The 15,384-nt window shown below is 39.0% G+C and overlaps 1 protein-coding gene across 2 annotated transcripts; it reads left to right on the top strand.

Moving 5' to 3' along the window:
• Positions 1-386: 386 nt before the first annotated feature.
• Positions 387-14,389, top strand: LOC133516254 (uncharacterized). 2 transcript variants are annotated; one of them, XM_061849089.1, is made up of 6 exons: positions 387-777; positions 2,308-2,594; positions 3,228-3,402; positions 12,745-12,937; positions 13,028-13,081; positions 13,454-14,389. In XM_061849089.1, the coding sequence occupies exons 2-6, from the start codon at positions 2,317-2,319 to the stop codon at positions 13,864-13,866; spliced, it is 1,113 nt and encodes a 370-aa protein (XP_061705073.1). In that variant the 5' UTR covers positions 387-777; positions 2,308-2,316; the 3' UTR covers positions 13,867-14,389. The 2 variants fall into 2 exon arrangements, with proteins under 2 accessions (XP_061705073.1, XP_061705072.1); XM_061849088.1 differs by having other exon boundaries at positions 388-781; positions 13,454-14,388.
• The last annotated feature ends 995 nt before the right edge of the window (positions 14,390-15,384 follow it).

Below are 15,384 nucleotides of genomic sequence, written 5' to 3'. Positions count from 1 at the left end.
AGTCTTTCTTGGAAAACGTGTTGGTAGCTTACTTAAATGAACTGGCGAATAAGTGCCTACAAGCCCAGCACGCTTTGGTGTAATTATTCGATGTTAAAACGGTAAACCAGCATTTTGAAAATTGTACTTACGGTTTTGAAAAAAAAAATTAATTTATAAGTTTTGTTTTTTCCTCGCAAGTGTGTTGAAAAACGTCGTATGAAACGCGTGTGCTATGGTCATTACTCATTACACACATCGGCTTTCTTATTGCGCGCTCGCTTACAGCTCGCGCGCACAATATCGCCTCGTGTGTGGTGACCAACTTAACACACTTGTATCATAATGTATGTACTATTGATAAACGGTCAAGCGGCATATTCAGAACATAAAATATGATACCAATTTTATTTTATTCAGTATTAGTGCGGGACTTACGCTCCCGAGCATATTTAAATTTACTTGACGACACGTGCTCTAGATATCAAATTAATGTACAATTTTTCCATTCTCAGCACGCCCTTCATTTTCGTAGCTGGCAAGTTGGGCGCGCCTGCGCCCTGGCGGCCCCGTGTTTACATCGACCCACGCACCCGGGCAGTCGCTCTCCTTCCACAACACAAATAGCCTCCCGTTGCCAAGGGATCTGCATCAACGGCATCAATCGTTTCTGGATAACTCAACTGCTATAACAACTTTTCAACGAAAAAACTACTTAGTGAATTTACACATTGGCCGACGACTTCGGATTTGGATACTGTGTATAAAAGTGGAACTCAGAACACCGAAAGAATTAATGTAGGTAAGATGCATCTATAAAATTAAGTAAATGTTATGTTTTGTTAAATGGGATATGATTCAAATTAACCGGAAATAATACAAAATTCCATTATAAGTAGGTATTTAAATAATATACGTACATCATCTTTAATTTTTAATGGGAATTTCTAATTTCTATTAACTTATAAAAACCTTCTAACCTTACCATAAACCCAATTTAGACGGTTCATGACTATGCACGCAATAGGTATTCGGATACATGAATTTAGTCGATCGGCCAAATACCGCAGTGTAACGAAAACCGCATGCAAGTTCTTGAACCGTTTTAATGGGACTATATACTGATTAATACTAGCTTGATAACAAAGAAAATAATCACGAAACATTTGACCAGCAATTCTTAATTTCAGGATAACTTGACCAACTTCAGTTTAGCTTAATTACTAGTGCATCTTTTCTTTTGAGGAGCTACTTATTGCTTAAGTTAAATAAGTTTTTGGCAAAAAATTCATTTTTGGTACAAGCTTTTATCGCTGACTGTACTTTTCTTTCCACAGGCAACTAATACTCATCGAGCAAATTCTAAAAACCCCAAACACAATTAGGTTGCGTTGTTTTATCACAGAGTTCCTATGTCCACCTCTTGTCTCCATCATCAGATCAGCTCGATGGTACCATAATATTGCATTATTGGCCCGATTCGAAAAATGATTAAGACACGTTTAAGATCTTGGAAAGATCTTTAAAAGATCGATAGCTAAACGACATGTCAAAATTGACGTTTATTTCGATTCCGCTGTGATCCCAATAAGATCTATCTACGATATTTCTAACATCAAAGTGACATTGGTTGGCCGAATCGAGCTGCTTCTGTCAATTATGCGACATACAAACGATATCTAAATGAGAACTTATCTAAACCAGAACTTATGGTTATCGTATCTCATTCCTCGAATCGGGCCGTGTGTCATGATTATCGCAGAATGGGTTAAAATAACTTTTTCAACACTTTGCTCCGAAATGCTATGCCGTAGACGCCTAGGAAAGTGGTGCCACGTAACGTACATAAGTGCTGACTGCTGATATGATGAACTTATCGATATCGTATCTCATTCTTAGAATCGGGCCGAATGACTTTATAAAATTTATTTTGATAAGATAATACTCGTAACAAAAATATGGAAGTGGTAAGGCCCGTATTTTAATTGTAATGTGCAAATGAGTAAAACATTAGTACTTTTCAATATTAATTTTATAAATCCCTGGGCACTAGATTTTTTTGTGGCCGGAAATGATAGCAAATTCTCATCCTATCTTACATTTTACATACCCTGTAAGTATTTTTCACAAAATATGTCTTGTTCACCAACCATCCTGTATATTTTTTAATAACAGTAAAACAAGGCTGTGGTTGATATAAAGACATACATATTAAGTAAGCAGTCAATTGTTCCACATATCTCAATATAAACATGATAATAATTTTCCTGTAATGATTACAATTCTGACTGACTCCTTTATTCTGTACGCCTGTCTATCATGTTACAGACGTAACTAATGCCAGTGGTGATACCAGCGACGTTGGCGCCGCGGGCGCCGACGGGCGTGCGGGCGCGTGAGGCCCTTCTTCCAGCCGGCGTCGGCGGCGCCCGGGCGCGGGAAGCGCTGACTGCAGCGGGAGCCAGCGCGCGGGCGCGCCAGGCGCTTGCCGCCGTCGGCGTGGAGCGTGCGAGGGCGCGCGAAGCGGGCCTGCGACGCCGCTTTCAATTTGCGCTCAATGCACAGCTCTCGCAGTCGCTCTTCTCAGGCAATCAGATACACCTAAGATACAAATGGTGAGTGATGATGGTGACTGTAAATAAATTAAGTAATATATAATATTAAAGGCACTAAAATTACAATACAATGCGTTAGTACAATAACATAATATATGTGAGAACGCTAAGTTTACAAATTAAAATACAAATGTAAATTAGGTTGGTTTTGTGTATTATATTACGCATTGAATTACATTATCGTTTGCAAATATAATTATAGAAAAAATATTTGAAAAATATAGGTAACCAAAATCATCATAACAAATCAGAAATTGCGAGTAAGTACGAGTATTACAAGTTCATATATGATGTATATCAATTAATATTTAAATTATTTTGTCATGCACATATATTATATACATGTTCTTGAGTTTAAGCCGATAACCCTCAAGTAGCAAGATGATCTGTTATAATAGCTACCCTGAAATTGTATATTTTGCCCTGGAGGGTAGGTACCTATGTAACAGATAAGAGAGGCAATATTTATTCGTGGTCAGTTTATTATACTAACTAATTCTATCGTACTAGTTCTATTTAGTCCCAGTATATTCGTAATATACATATACTTGATACTTAGGTAGAGATATTTTCCAGTAGTAACTAAACTGTAATGCAACATAACATCTTACAACATTGTTGTTTGTTGTGCAGGTTGGATGGGCGCTTAGTGGGCGCGTGGCCGACGCCGCGCTGGGAGTGGATCCCCGCAGGCCGGGACGCGGCCCGGGACCGCTTCGGTTCGGAGCGCCGCGAGCCCTTGCAGCTGCCCGCCTTCGAGCTGCCGCCACGGTTTCACCCACCCACGCCGCCTAACATGCATTTCACGGTAAAGTCGGTAAACAAACTTACTAAACCGAAACTGATTCAATGAAATCCTAAATAAAGAAAACATAAAGATAAGCTGACACTAATGAGCACAGTGTGTTTGTATTGCGATGAATGAGAACGCACAATAAGTGTCACTTATGTTCTGGTCTTTAAACAATACACGGCTGTCACATAGATGCTGATCCACACGCCGCTCCGGTGTGTGAGTGAGATAGCGCTATGCACGTACAGGCAACCGTTTATTGTGACTGCTTATTGTAATGACCTAACCTCCTTTATTTTCCCTCGTGCTTCTGTCGTAGTTGATCGAAAAGTGGAACTGGGTGTAAATGTTTAATCAAAACAGGGTTTAATGTGCTTCTGAAATCTCCACAGATTCTTATATCACCGTTCGGTTTCACGACGTTTACTGTGGGTGTCGCCCACTTAGGTACTGGTGTCACGTTAGGGTCTACGGGATATATGATGTTATCAGCCACAAGGCGCGCTATTTCTTTTTCAATATTTTGCTTCATCCCAAACAGAATGCTATAATTACGACATATGTTACCAGAAAGGTGAAAACAATGAACAGAATGGCAGATTCTTCTAGGAACCAGAGAGGAGCTTTTGAAGGAGACAACCAGCCAAGACGTCATACCTACTATCAGAAGTTTTAAAATGTATCAAAACCGGCTGGAGAGAAATACACTTTACCAGTGACGTTAAGCATTTCTTCAAAAAGCGTAACTAACGTTCAATAGAAAACAAAATAATATTATGGCAAGGTAGAGTAGTGATTCCAGAAAAACTACAACGCAAAGTCCTTGCATACCTCCATAGAGGCCCTCCTGGAATATCAGCAATGAAGGCACTTGCACGTTTCTATGTTTGGTGGCCATCCATTGATGAAGACGCAGACCAGTATGACATAGACATAGACATAGAATTTATTTATTTAACACCACATTGAAACATGTTTACAGGCAATACTACAAAACATTACAAGCCTTAAAATGAAACTTAATTAGGCACAAATTTATGTTTACATGTAGATATAAAAAACTTTTAAAATTATGATGCTAAAAAGGAGCGAACCTCAGCATGTGTTGCAGCAGGCTTACCTACTACAACGCTGGTTTTCAGGCCGACCCTTCGTACAATACGAATTTACTTGCTGCTTGTCGGAAACTGTATGGCTAAGACTGTTTTAGTTTGTGTAGAAAATAATATAGGTATGCAAATATATGTTTATGTTTATGGATATATTTATAAGATTATACTGTATGATACTATGACATATGTGATAGTAGGTTTAATGTTTAGGCTAAATAAATACGTTGGGTAATAAAGTATATATTGAGGAAATAAATGAATGTAATAATTTTACTATAAGTAAGTACCGAGATTAACAAAGTTGAACGGCGCATAAGAACGATTTCGACCACTACAGATACGACGGCTTTACTCTAGTACCAGGAGGTAGCATGCTTTGAAATTCTAGAAGTTGTTGTTTGAGTTTTAATTTAAAAGTACTAATTGTATTTAAGTTTTTGATAGGTGGCGGTAAGTTATTCCAGCATTTTGTTGCTGAGTATTTAAAACTACCTTTGAAAACGGCAAAGTGACAGCGAGGCAGTAACAAATCATCGCAAACCGATCTAATTCCATACAAGCTTGACCTGCTACCACGAAATTTAAACTTATTAAATAGATACTCTGGTTTAGACGTTTTAAAAACACCAAATAACAGAGATGAAAGATGCAATTCTCTGCGTAATGACATTTTAAGAATACGTGCTGAGTTCAAATATGGCGTCACGTGCTCTCGTGGGGCGACTCCAAAACAGTAACGTGTGCAGGCGTTTTGCACTCTTTGCACCATCCGGTCTGTACTAGCTAATAAACGTGGGCCATAAACGACATCAGCATAATCAAATTTAGAGAGTACTAATGAAAGACAAAACTTAATTCGCAAATCAACACTAAGGAAATCGCGAATCCGATAAAGTACTTTAAGTCTGTAAAATGCGTTCTTCGCAATTTGCGCTATGTGACCCTCGAAACGCAATGACTCATCCATCAAAACTCCCAGATTTCGCGCCTCCGATACACGTTCTACCTCATTTCCCGAGATAATGATAATCGGTTGATGGTTTTCCACCTGGTTAATCTGTTTCTTGGAACCAAAAAACATAACTTTGGATTTACTAGGGTTTAATACTAAACAGTTTGACTCGGACCAGGCTGTAATATTCTCAAGATCTTTGTTTAATTTGTCAACGGCATAACCAGTTTCAATTGGGTCGAAAGATATGTAAATTTGGATATCATCAGCGTAAAGGTGAAAATTACAATTCTCTATGATACCACTGACATCAGCTGTGTAGAGAATAAAAAGGAGCGGACCCAGGATTGAGCCCTGCGGCACACCTCTGGAGACGACTGATGGCTTTGATTTTGCATATAAACTAGTATTGTTTGGGATTTGAACTACTTGCGTGCGGCCACTAAGATAACTGGCAAACCATGCGACCGTATCTGACTCAAAACCATAGTATTTCATTTTGGATAGTAATAATTGCGTGTTTATGGCATCAAAAGCACGTGAAAAATCTAAAAGTGTCAATATCGTACTATGACCCTCGTTTTGTGCTGACAAAATATTATCAACTACATCTAGGAGTGCCGTCGTCGTGCTACGAGATTTGCGAAAACCAGATTGCACGGTTGGAAGAACTTTATTTGTTTCGAGAAAAGCTGACAGTTGCATGTATACCACGCGCTCAAGTATTTTGGACAAACACGGAAGTATACTAATCGGTCTTAAATCTTTAAAGCTTGTGACATTATTTGTTTTAGGAAGCGGCGTTACCAATGCAACCTTCCAGGCGTCAGGAAAAACGGAGGTAGAAATAGATTTGTTAATAATTGCAGTGATTGCACCTAGAGAATGGGGAAGGGTAAGAAGCAACATGTCTAAAGAGATACCGTCATCTCCCAGAGCGGACGATTTTAAGGTCTTGATTATTTTAAGTACAAGGTCTTCTCCCACTGGCTCCAATCTGAAGGTCGAATCATGAAAGCGACTGGTTTCAAATTTAGCAAGATATGATTGCGGTGCTGCCACGTTACCTGCAACTTCCAGAAAATGTAAATTGATACGTTCAGGGTCATGTAAATGTGAAGGTATTTCTGATTCATGTGATTTTTTAGTTATTCTGATAGTGCGCTTAAGATTATTCCAAAGAGCTCGAGAGTTGCTGGCATTTTGATTAATATTTTGGTTAAAATACGCACGCGTTTCATGAAATAAGGCTTTATTTACACATTTTTTCAGTTCATGATAATACAATTTATCTCTATCTAGTCCAGACGCTTTATACGTGTTATATGCCTCGTCACGTAAACGCATCATTTCCTTGATCGTGGGAGTTATCCATGGATAGCTCCTCTCTCTAATTAAAATTACTTTCTGAGGCGCATACGCGTCAAGGAGGGATAGGACTACACAATTGAAGGTATTTACCATGTCATTAACAGTCATTAACTCGGATATGCATTCCCACTTAATAGATTCAATCGATCGATTAAATAATTCCTGATCAATGTCCTTAAGTGGTCTAAAACATATTTTTTGTGGCAGAGGTTTACATTTTCTAATATTCAATTCGCAAGATAAGAATGCGTGGTGACTCAAAGTCGGTCGGTGACACAAAGTATGTCAAGAGATGTTGTAGATGTCAACAAAATAGACCTCATTGCCCTGAACTTCCAATCTACTCGTGATCTATCCCTGAGAAAGTATGGGAAAGGATCCATATCGATTTTACAGGACCTTTTGAAGGTACTTACGGGTTAGTCTTGAGCGATGCCTTGTCGAAACGGATAGAAATTAAACCTATGAAGAATATTACTACATCAAAATTGTGCGCTGAGTTAGACGACATATTCTGCACATTTGGCCTCCCAGAAATAATTGTATCTGACAACGGCCCACAATTCACATCATCAGAATTTAAACAATACTGTAAAAATCAAGGCATTTTGCATACCTATTAGATCTTCACCTTACCATCCAAGACCCAATGGTCTCACGGAACGCCTCGTAAGGACCTTTAAATCAAGATTTGCATCCGGTACAGAACCCCCACACCAGCATTTAAGAGAGTTTTTGTTCACGTACAGGATCACACCCCATAACACTACGGGCAAATCACCAGCGGAAGTAATGTTTGGACGTCAAATAAATACGTTATTGTCAAATATTCGACCAAATAAAAGGAGGAAATTACAGTACAAACAAGTAAAGGTCAATATTGAAACCTCAACGAATAAACCAAATTATGCACCCGGTAGTCCAGTATACCATAGAACTCGGCTTGAAAAGTCGTGGCAGCCTGGAATTATAGCAAAGCGCAGGCATCGCTACTCTTACACTATTTCGACACCAAATGGAGACGTCATAAGGCGACACGCTGATCATATTCGACCTCGACTGAAATCGCCTAATAACCCTCCAAATCACCATGAACCATTGTAACTTCCCCTACCTACACCCCAATCTACCCCATCTATTAAACCCCGGACCTAATAAAATACTGAACCTAATCGTTAACAATCCCACCTTTAAAATTACCCCTAAAATTTACCCCAACAATAATTTTACCTTAACAATAATTTGGCCAAGTGATCGTCTAGTTAAAGGTTAGGACCCCTCGAAGCGAACCGCGGTACCCTAGATTCTTTAATGAGTAACAACTAAATCTTGGACTCTGATTCTACCTGATTAAGTATTACCTAGACGTTAAGACTCGGAAATTTACTATACTAAATAATTTATTATGTTGAGAGGAAATAATCGATAGGATATTATGTTAAAATTCAACCTTCAGCAAAATACCGTAAGAATAAGTTATTCCAAACCCTTTTCTATATTAAATATGACACCTTATAAGTAGAATGAAAATATATAACAATCGACAAGGTATGAGCAGTGTCGTGGTAAAGGATATAGGCTCCGCCCACACGCACAAGGTCGTAGACGACGGGCGTAGCCTTAAGTTACAGAAGCTCAATGATTTTTGATGTAATGTAAGATATATTTTTATTAATTCATTAGAAAGATATTTAGGTATTGCAGCATATATGATTATATGAATATAAAAATATTTTTGGTAAAATCCTGCTACTCCTATTAAGTCTTCGGGGTAACATTGAAGCAGCACTCCTGGGTTAAGCCCATTTACACACTTATAATAAGATAAAATATTATTACCTATCAATCCTATTATCTTCTAAACGAGGTGTGAATGGATCACACGTGCTGCCTCTAATGTTAGATGCAGGTCTGAAGACTCTTACTCCGATCAGCAATATCAATCGGGCCACCTAATCCTATCTTATTAGCCAGACGGGCTATGACCAACGCTTCGCAACCCTATGCAAACCTAGGGGCTGACGAAGAGAAGCGATAAGTATTCGTCAGGCACCATTTACTTATCTTTTTATGTCCAAAAGCTAAGGCTACTAAGCCATTATCCCAGTCCCCATAGCTAAAAGTAGGCTGAATTCCTAGGCCTTTTAAATGTATAAACGAAGTACAAGATTAACTCATTACTGTACTTTATGAGATCGAATTATCAAGGTGAGTATTATTCCACTCAAAGATTCCAATGGACTGCGCTCGCCTGCCAAAGGGTCTCTAAAACAAACCATTCTTTAATCCCAGAATAGTCTGTGTTCCTAAACCCAACTTGATATTTAAGGATTGAATATATAAATACCTTAGGACCTGATCGTAATACTCAGTACTTCGTCTCTACACCAAAAACCCAGAAATGAAAATAAATAGATATAAGATGTTACAGATAACCCTCAACTTTCCACTAGAGTAACAGTCTGGAAGATTTAGGTAATTAAAACCCATTACCAGTATTTCACTAATATTATCATTAGTACACGTTATAAAACCATAGCTTCACGTCATTAGAACCTTTTGAAAGATATATATATACACCAACCAATCGAATTTCTAGATCAAACCTAAGAGAGAGACCCTATAACAGTGTGTGTGACTCTACCCTATTCCTACCCTTAGACCCTAATCTAGTATGTCCAGAACACAGATCGTACTTACCATTGATCTAGTGATTTGGAACATACACAAGTGTATCCCTAAGTCTAAGCTGTAAGCATTCGGCCGACAAAACCGAGGTATAGCAAACCCTAGTGTCTGTGTGATTGGCCCCCTCCTCATCGCCACGTGGGCACGGTGGATGAGAATAGACCGCCCTAGCATGTCTATAGGTAATCAGCGCACTAGCACACACACCCGTACCAGTCACTTGGGATACCCTGCCATGACTAAAACTTTATCTGTGTTTGTTACCAATCATGACAGAAGCCCTCCCGTGACCAGCACTAGCATGAGCCAGAGCACCGAAATATATAAATATATTTAATACGAGACCTAGCCTCAATTACTGCAGACTTCAGTGAGCTGAGATTACTCTCAATGGCACGCACGTGATGCCCTCACATTCATCTAACAGCTGGACCTTGAGACTAAGGAGAGTATGCTCGCCTCTTATGTTGGTAAAGAAGAGACGCCAAGTCCTCTCAACTTGGAGCAAAAGACTTCTAAACAGCTGCAGTTTGTCACCGTTAGGGAGCAGCTGATTAGATGGACAAACTGTTAGTCCAAACAGTGATCTGGCTTTATAAAATAACAAACTAACCTCATAGAAAGGTAATAAAATAACAAAATTAGATTTTACTAACAAAAACTCACAATATAGTAACACAAATAAAGAAGTAAAGAATCTCCACCATAGCCTAAGCTTAGCATTACGACAACATTGTCCCCGCAATGCCAAACATAGACACAATTTACAAGTTTAAATTTACCAGGATAATTCCCAGCAAACACAAACAAATAGAAGGAATAGTAGAGAAACTTTACTTACCCAAAGCCAGAGATACCGCCAGTCTGATGGTCAGAGAATGAATGCCCATCCTCCGTACTTTACGGCTCTTTTATATATTTTAGTAGCGACATAACGGCGAGTAGCGACATAATAGCGACATAACAGCGACATATTGGCGACTAGCGACATAATAGCGACATATTGGCGACATAATAGCGACATACTGGCGACATAATAGCGACATAACGGCGACATAATAGCGACATATCGGCGACATAGTAGCGACATAATAGCGACATAACGGCTACATAATAGCGACATAACGGCGACATAGTAGCGACATAACGGCGACATAGTAGCGACACAACGGCGACATAATTTCGACATAGTAGCGACACAACGGCGACATAATGGCGACATAGTAGCGACGTAATGGCGACATAGTAGCGACACAACGGCGACATAATGGCGACATAGTAGCGACATAACGGCGACATAGTAGCGACATAACGGCGACATAGTAGCGACACAACGGCGACATAATAGCGACATAATAGCGACATAACGGCGACATAATAGCGACATATTGGCGACATAACGGCGACATATTAGCGACATAATAGCGACATTTCGGCGACATATTGGCGACATAATAGCGACATATTGGCGACATAACGGCGACATAATAGCGACATAATAGCGACATTTCGGCGACATATTGGCGACATAACAGCGACATAATGGCTTTTACGCACACAACGACAGGATTCGCTTGGTAGTCAGTTTAAGTAGACCAAAAAAATGATAAAATGAAACGTTTCAAAACCTATCAAGCATGAATATGCTAACATTATTATTTAACTTCAGGTATTATAGTTTTGTTTTCTGAAAATAACGTCTGTATTGTAATATTTTATGTTTATTATTAAGTTAGTAACTCAATGTTCTTTATTGCACCAATAATTATGCATTTATTCTAGGTTAACTTCAATTGATTATTATCATTCTTCGCAGCATAAAAAAATGAAAATTCACTGAGTGTTATGTATTTAATCGAAATCACAAGTGGTAAAATACGGAAACGTGTCCTTCAAGTTGTAATTGTTAGAATACGGAGTGAAATCATGACTGAAAGATGCAAACGAAGAGTACTGTAGTTTTTCATTATTTTCTATGTGTTTTAATATAAAACCAAGGCCAATATTACGAAATAGGCATATGGCTAGTCACACCATCTCCTTCATCCCCCCTAACAGATATGTTTCGTACGCCCGATGCCACTTCGAGTCCTGGACCGTCGTAAATCTCATTCGCCACTCTTAACTCCACTCCACACAACAGCTCCACCACTCCTGAAGGTTCATCACACACAGGAAATACGAGTAACAGAAGCCTGTCGCCTGATCCAGATCCTGTACCTACATCGGCATACTCTTACAACGCAGCACCGTAGTCAGCGGGCAACCAGACCACCTCGGACACTTATAGAAGAGATGTGATCAGGGATGGGGAGGGACGAATGTAATGACCTAACCTCCTTTTTGCTCTTTGGTATTTTAAAACATTTTAAATAAGAACATCATTTATGTCATTAATTTTATTGTCAAAGAAAAGTCTCTACAATACATGTATATATTTATTATAAATTGAGTTTATTTTACTTATATTGACCAACTGGTAATTATGACGTAATTACAGGGCAAAGTTTTTTTTTTTCATACTAAACTCTGTAATAAAGTCGGATAAGATGACTTCCGCTTATAATGACATATCGCTCACTATAACCTATTAATCCTTTTTTCATAGAATTATGACCGGTTACATTACTTCGTGACCGTACCTAAGATATTTCCCTGCAAAGAGTTAGATGCGTGATGCGTTGATGCGTGTGTGCCACATTGGTAGCTTTAGTTTTGATTTTCAGTGACAGTTGATATTTAAATAAGGCTAATAAAATTCATTTCTCGCGAATTAATTTGGAATTGACGTAACCAAAACAGAGAGTTGATCAGCGGCTGTATCATGGTCGCATTTTTATCACTTGTCATATTATGCGTCACTCTCGCACTTGCATACTTGTTAGAACGTGACAGGCATGATGACAGATGATAAAACACCGACCATATTAGCCCTACAGCTGTGGCAGCATGGTTCCATTTTTATCACTTGTCACCCGCCCGTCACTTTCGCGCTTACATACTTGTTAGAACGTGACAGGGATGGTGACAAATGATAAAGAGCCGACTATCTTAGCCCTACAAGTATGCTTTGTATGACATATTTGTCACTTCCCTTCGATGTCATTATAAGCGGATGCTACTGTATATATCCATGTCCCGCTCGCATACCGGAGCGGCGTGCGGAGCCGCATCCAATGTGCCTTATACACAATAAGTTTGTACGTATTTAATATTTTAAATCCCGATTACCAGCATATGGACCTACACCACGCGGCAGCGGGTGGTCCACGAGCAGGCGGTGGAGCCGGAGGTGCCCCTGGCGCTAGTTCGGGTTCCAGTGGCACCAGCGGCGCGGTCGGCGCGGGGGCGGCGGTGCTGGCGCTCGCGGCGCTGGTGCTGCTTGCACGAGCGCTGGAGCGCTGTCTCGACCAGAGGCTTTTCAAATGTAAGATATTGATATCCAATTATCTTCTTTTCACTGTTACTGACATTGAACCTATTGGCAAAACTCAGATCATGTTTTCATACTTTACAGTACTGCGGAGGCGATCAGATGAATGGTTTACACCAAACGTACTCGCTACAAGCCGTAAGTTGAAATCACGTTACCTATCTAGGTATCTTAAGTCTTAAAACCGCAATGCTTAAACATAAAGGAAAACGATACGTCTACAAACTATATATACCACAATGCTTAGAAATAAGTAACTGAAAAAACTGTACAGTTTTGATGAACACACAAGTTTTCTCTCCTGTGGACAATAGTTAACAGCTTGTGGGCATGTAGGTAATGATTTTATCATATTTATCCAAATAAAAGTAGTACCTTTTCATGTGGATAAGGGTTAAATAAAAAATTAAACTTTAGATCATTTAACTTTTGGCTATGTCTACAGGAAAGACGTGAACACAGTTATGTTTGCTGTTTGACCCAAGTATGGTATTGCATTAAAATTTCCAGATCACATGAGAGAGGAGGTGACCGTGGAAGGCGCAGTTCCGGAGAGCCCGAATGTGCCCTTGGGCGACCCCCCACCACCGTACTCCATGTGCCTGCCAAAGAGTCCGCAAACCCCCAGCATCGCAGAGCCGCCGCCGCCTTACTCAGCCTGCTACGTCGCTTTTGGGGGACCACAGGACCCGGTACCCAGAGTGTATCTGAACGGCCCCACGTTGAACACGTTCCAAGACACAGGCCAACCAGGAACAGATCACAGCAGGCATCATGGTGCCGGGCCCGAAGCGGCTGGGATGACATCGGAGGGCGTGAGAGCTGGTGACAGAGGATCCAACACACGTCTTGCAGAATGGAGGTCGAGTAGAGATATTATCGCTTCGGAAACAGCCGTTGTGTTTCCCAATAGTGTAGCTTAGTGCAGTCATCCTTTTTGCGAAGATAGACATTATCTTTTGCTTACGTTAGGTACTTGTAAAGAAATATTTTTGTATATTATTAATATTTAACGTTATCTAAGTAGGTGACTTAAGTAATCGATCTTAATTTTAGTAAGTAGATTTAGAGTCGATATTTTGTAATTTATAAACACGCTCTAAGTCAGCCAACGCACGTAGAAAATGTTCAGGGTTATTTCTGATTCTGATTAAATATTAAAATTAAATTAAACTAAAGATAAAAATAAACAAATAATTGTTTGTTAGTACATATGTTAAAGGGTTTATTTACGTTTCAGTATTCGCAATTATTTCTTGTTATTAACACGTGATATACTTATGAAGTTATGACATTAACTAATTACGAATTATCTACCAAAAAAACTATGCTCTCTAAAATTCGAGCGTAGCGACCAGCATACTAACAACGAATATCTAAAAAAAATAAACCTACTTATTAGAGTAACAATCTTGTTTTTTTATTTATACCTACCACTATACGCTGCAAATTAATCTGCCATGCACAGCAGCTGTAAAAGCCATAGAAAAAACAGTTGCTTTTGCAACTGATATGCGTGATGGGGCTGTAACATGCGAACTAACTGACGTGGGGTTTTTTTTGGATTCGTATTGTGTAATTAGCAATTTTGACTCCTTGACTTCAGCGATTCGAATAATGAGTTTTTGACTTTCGCTTGAAAGAAAAAAAAACATTGCATCAATGCATTTTCAAAAACTATAACAAATTTTACACAAAAGCTATACTTACATATGAAAATTATTTCTAAAAAAAAGCGGCCAAGTGCGAGTCGGACTCGCCCATGAAGGGTTCCGTACCATTTATGGCGTATTAAAAAAAACTACTTACTAGATCTCGTTCAAACCAATTTTCGGTGGAAGTTTGCATGGTAATGTATATCATATATTTTTTTTAGATTTTTCATTCTGTTATTTTAGAAGTTACAGGGGGGGGGGGTGGACACATTTTTTCACTTTGGATGTGTCTCTCGCGCAAACTATTCAGTTTAGAAAAAAATGATATAAGGAACCTAAATATCATTTTTGAAGACCTATCCATAGATACCCTACACGAATGGGTTTGATGAAAATAGTTATTTGTACAACAAGAGAGCAAAGTTTGATATTTCTTCGAGTGCTTGTTTTGAGTCCCGTGCAAGCGAAAGATTCTATAATAGATTCACGAGCGTAGCGAGTGAATCTAATTTAGAATCTTGAGCGTAGTAAGGGACTCAAAAGCGCACGAGATGTAAATAACTTTGATCTCGTGTAGTACACAAAATTTTTCACGTCAGTCAGCCATCAAAAATACAACCTGAAAAAATGTAATCCAGACGGACGGATCACTATTTCACTCATGTTTTCTGAAGGTATTATAACAATTAACTTTAATTACCGCAATAAAACAAAACGAAAGAAATTTCAATAAAATAATACGAAAATAATGAATTAACGAACATCAATTGACAGTTCAATCGACAA

The sequence above is a fragment of the Cydia pomonella genome, chromosome 3 (genome assembly GCF_033807575.1).
Source record: "Cydia pomonella isolate Wapato2018A chromosome 3, ilCydPomo1, whole genome shotgun sequence".
Classification (NCBI taxonomy): domain Eukaryota; kingdom Metazoa; phylum Arthropoda; class Insecta; order Lepidoptera; family Tortricidae; genus Cydia; species Cydia pomonella.
Note: the sequence above shows the minus strand (reverse complement) of the source record. Positions and strands in the feature narration are given on the sequence as shown.

Excerpts from the sequence above, each read along its gene's own strand:
- LOC133516254 (XM_061849089.1), top strand. The coding sequence starts at position 2,317 with ATGCCAGTGGTGATACCAGCGACGTTGGCGCCGCGGGCGCCGACGGGC. Across the intron at positions 3,403-12,744 it reads CGCCTAACATGCATTTCACG|CATATGGACCTACACCACGC; the intron begins GTAAAGTCGGTA and ends CCCGATTACCAG. Across the intron at positions 13,082-13,453 it reads AAACGTACTCGCTACAAGCC|ATCACATGAGAGAGGAGGTG; the intron begins GTAAGTTGAAAT and ends TAAAATTTCCAG.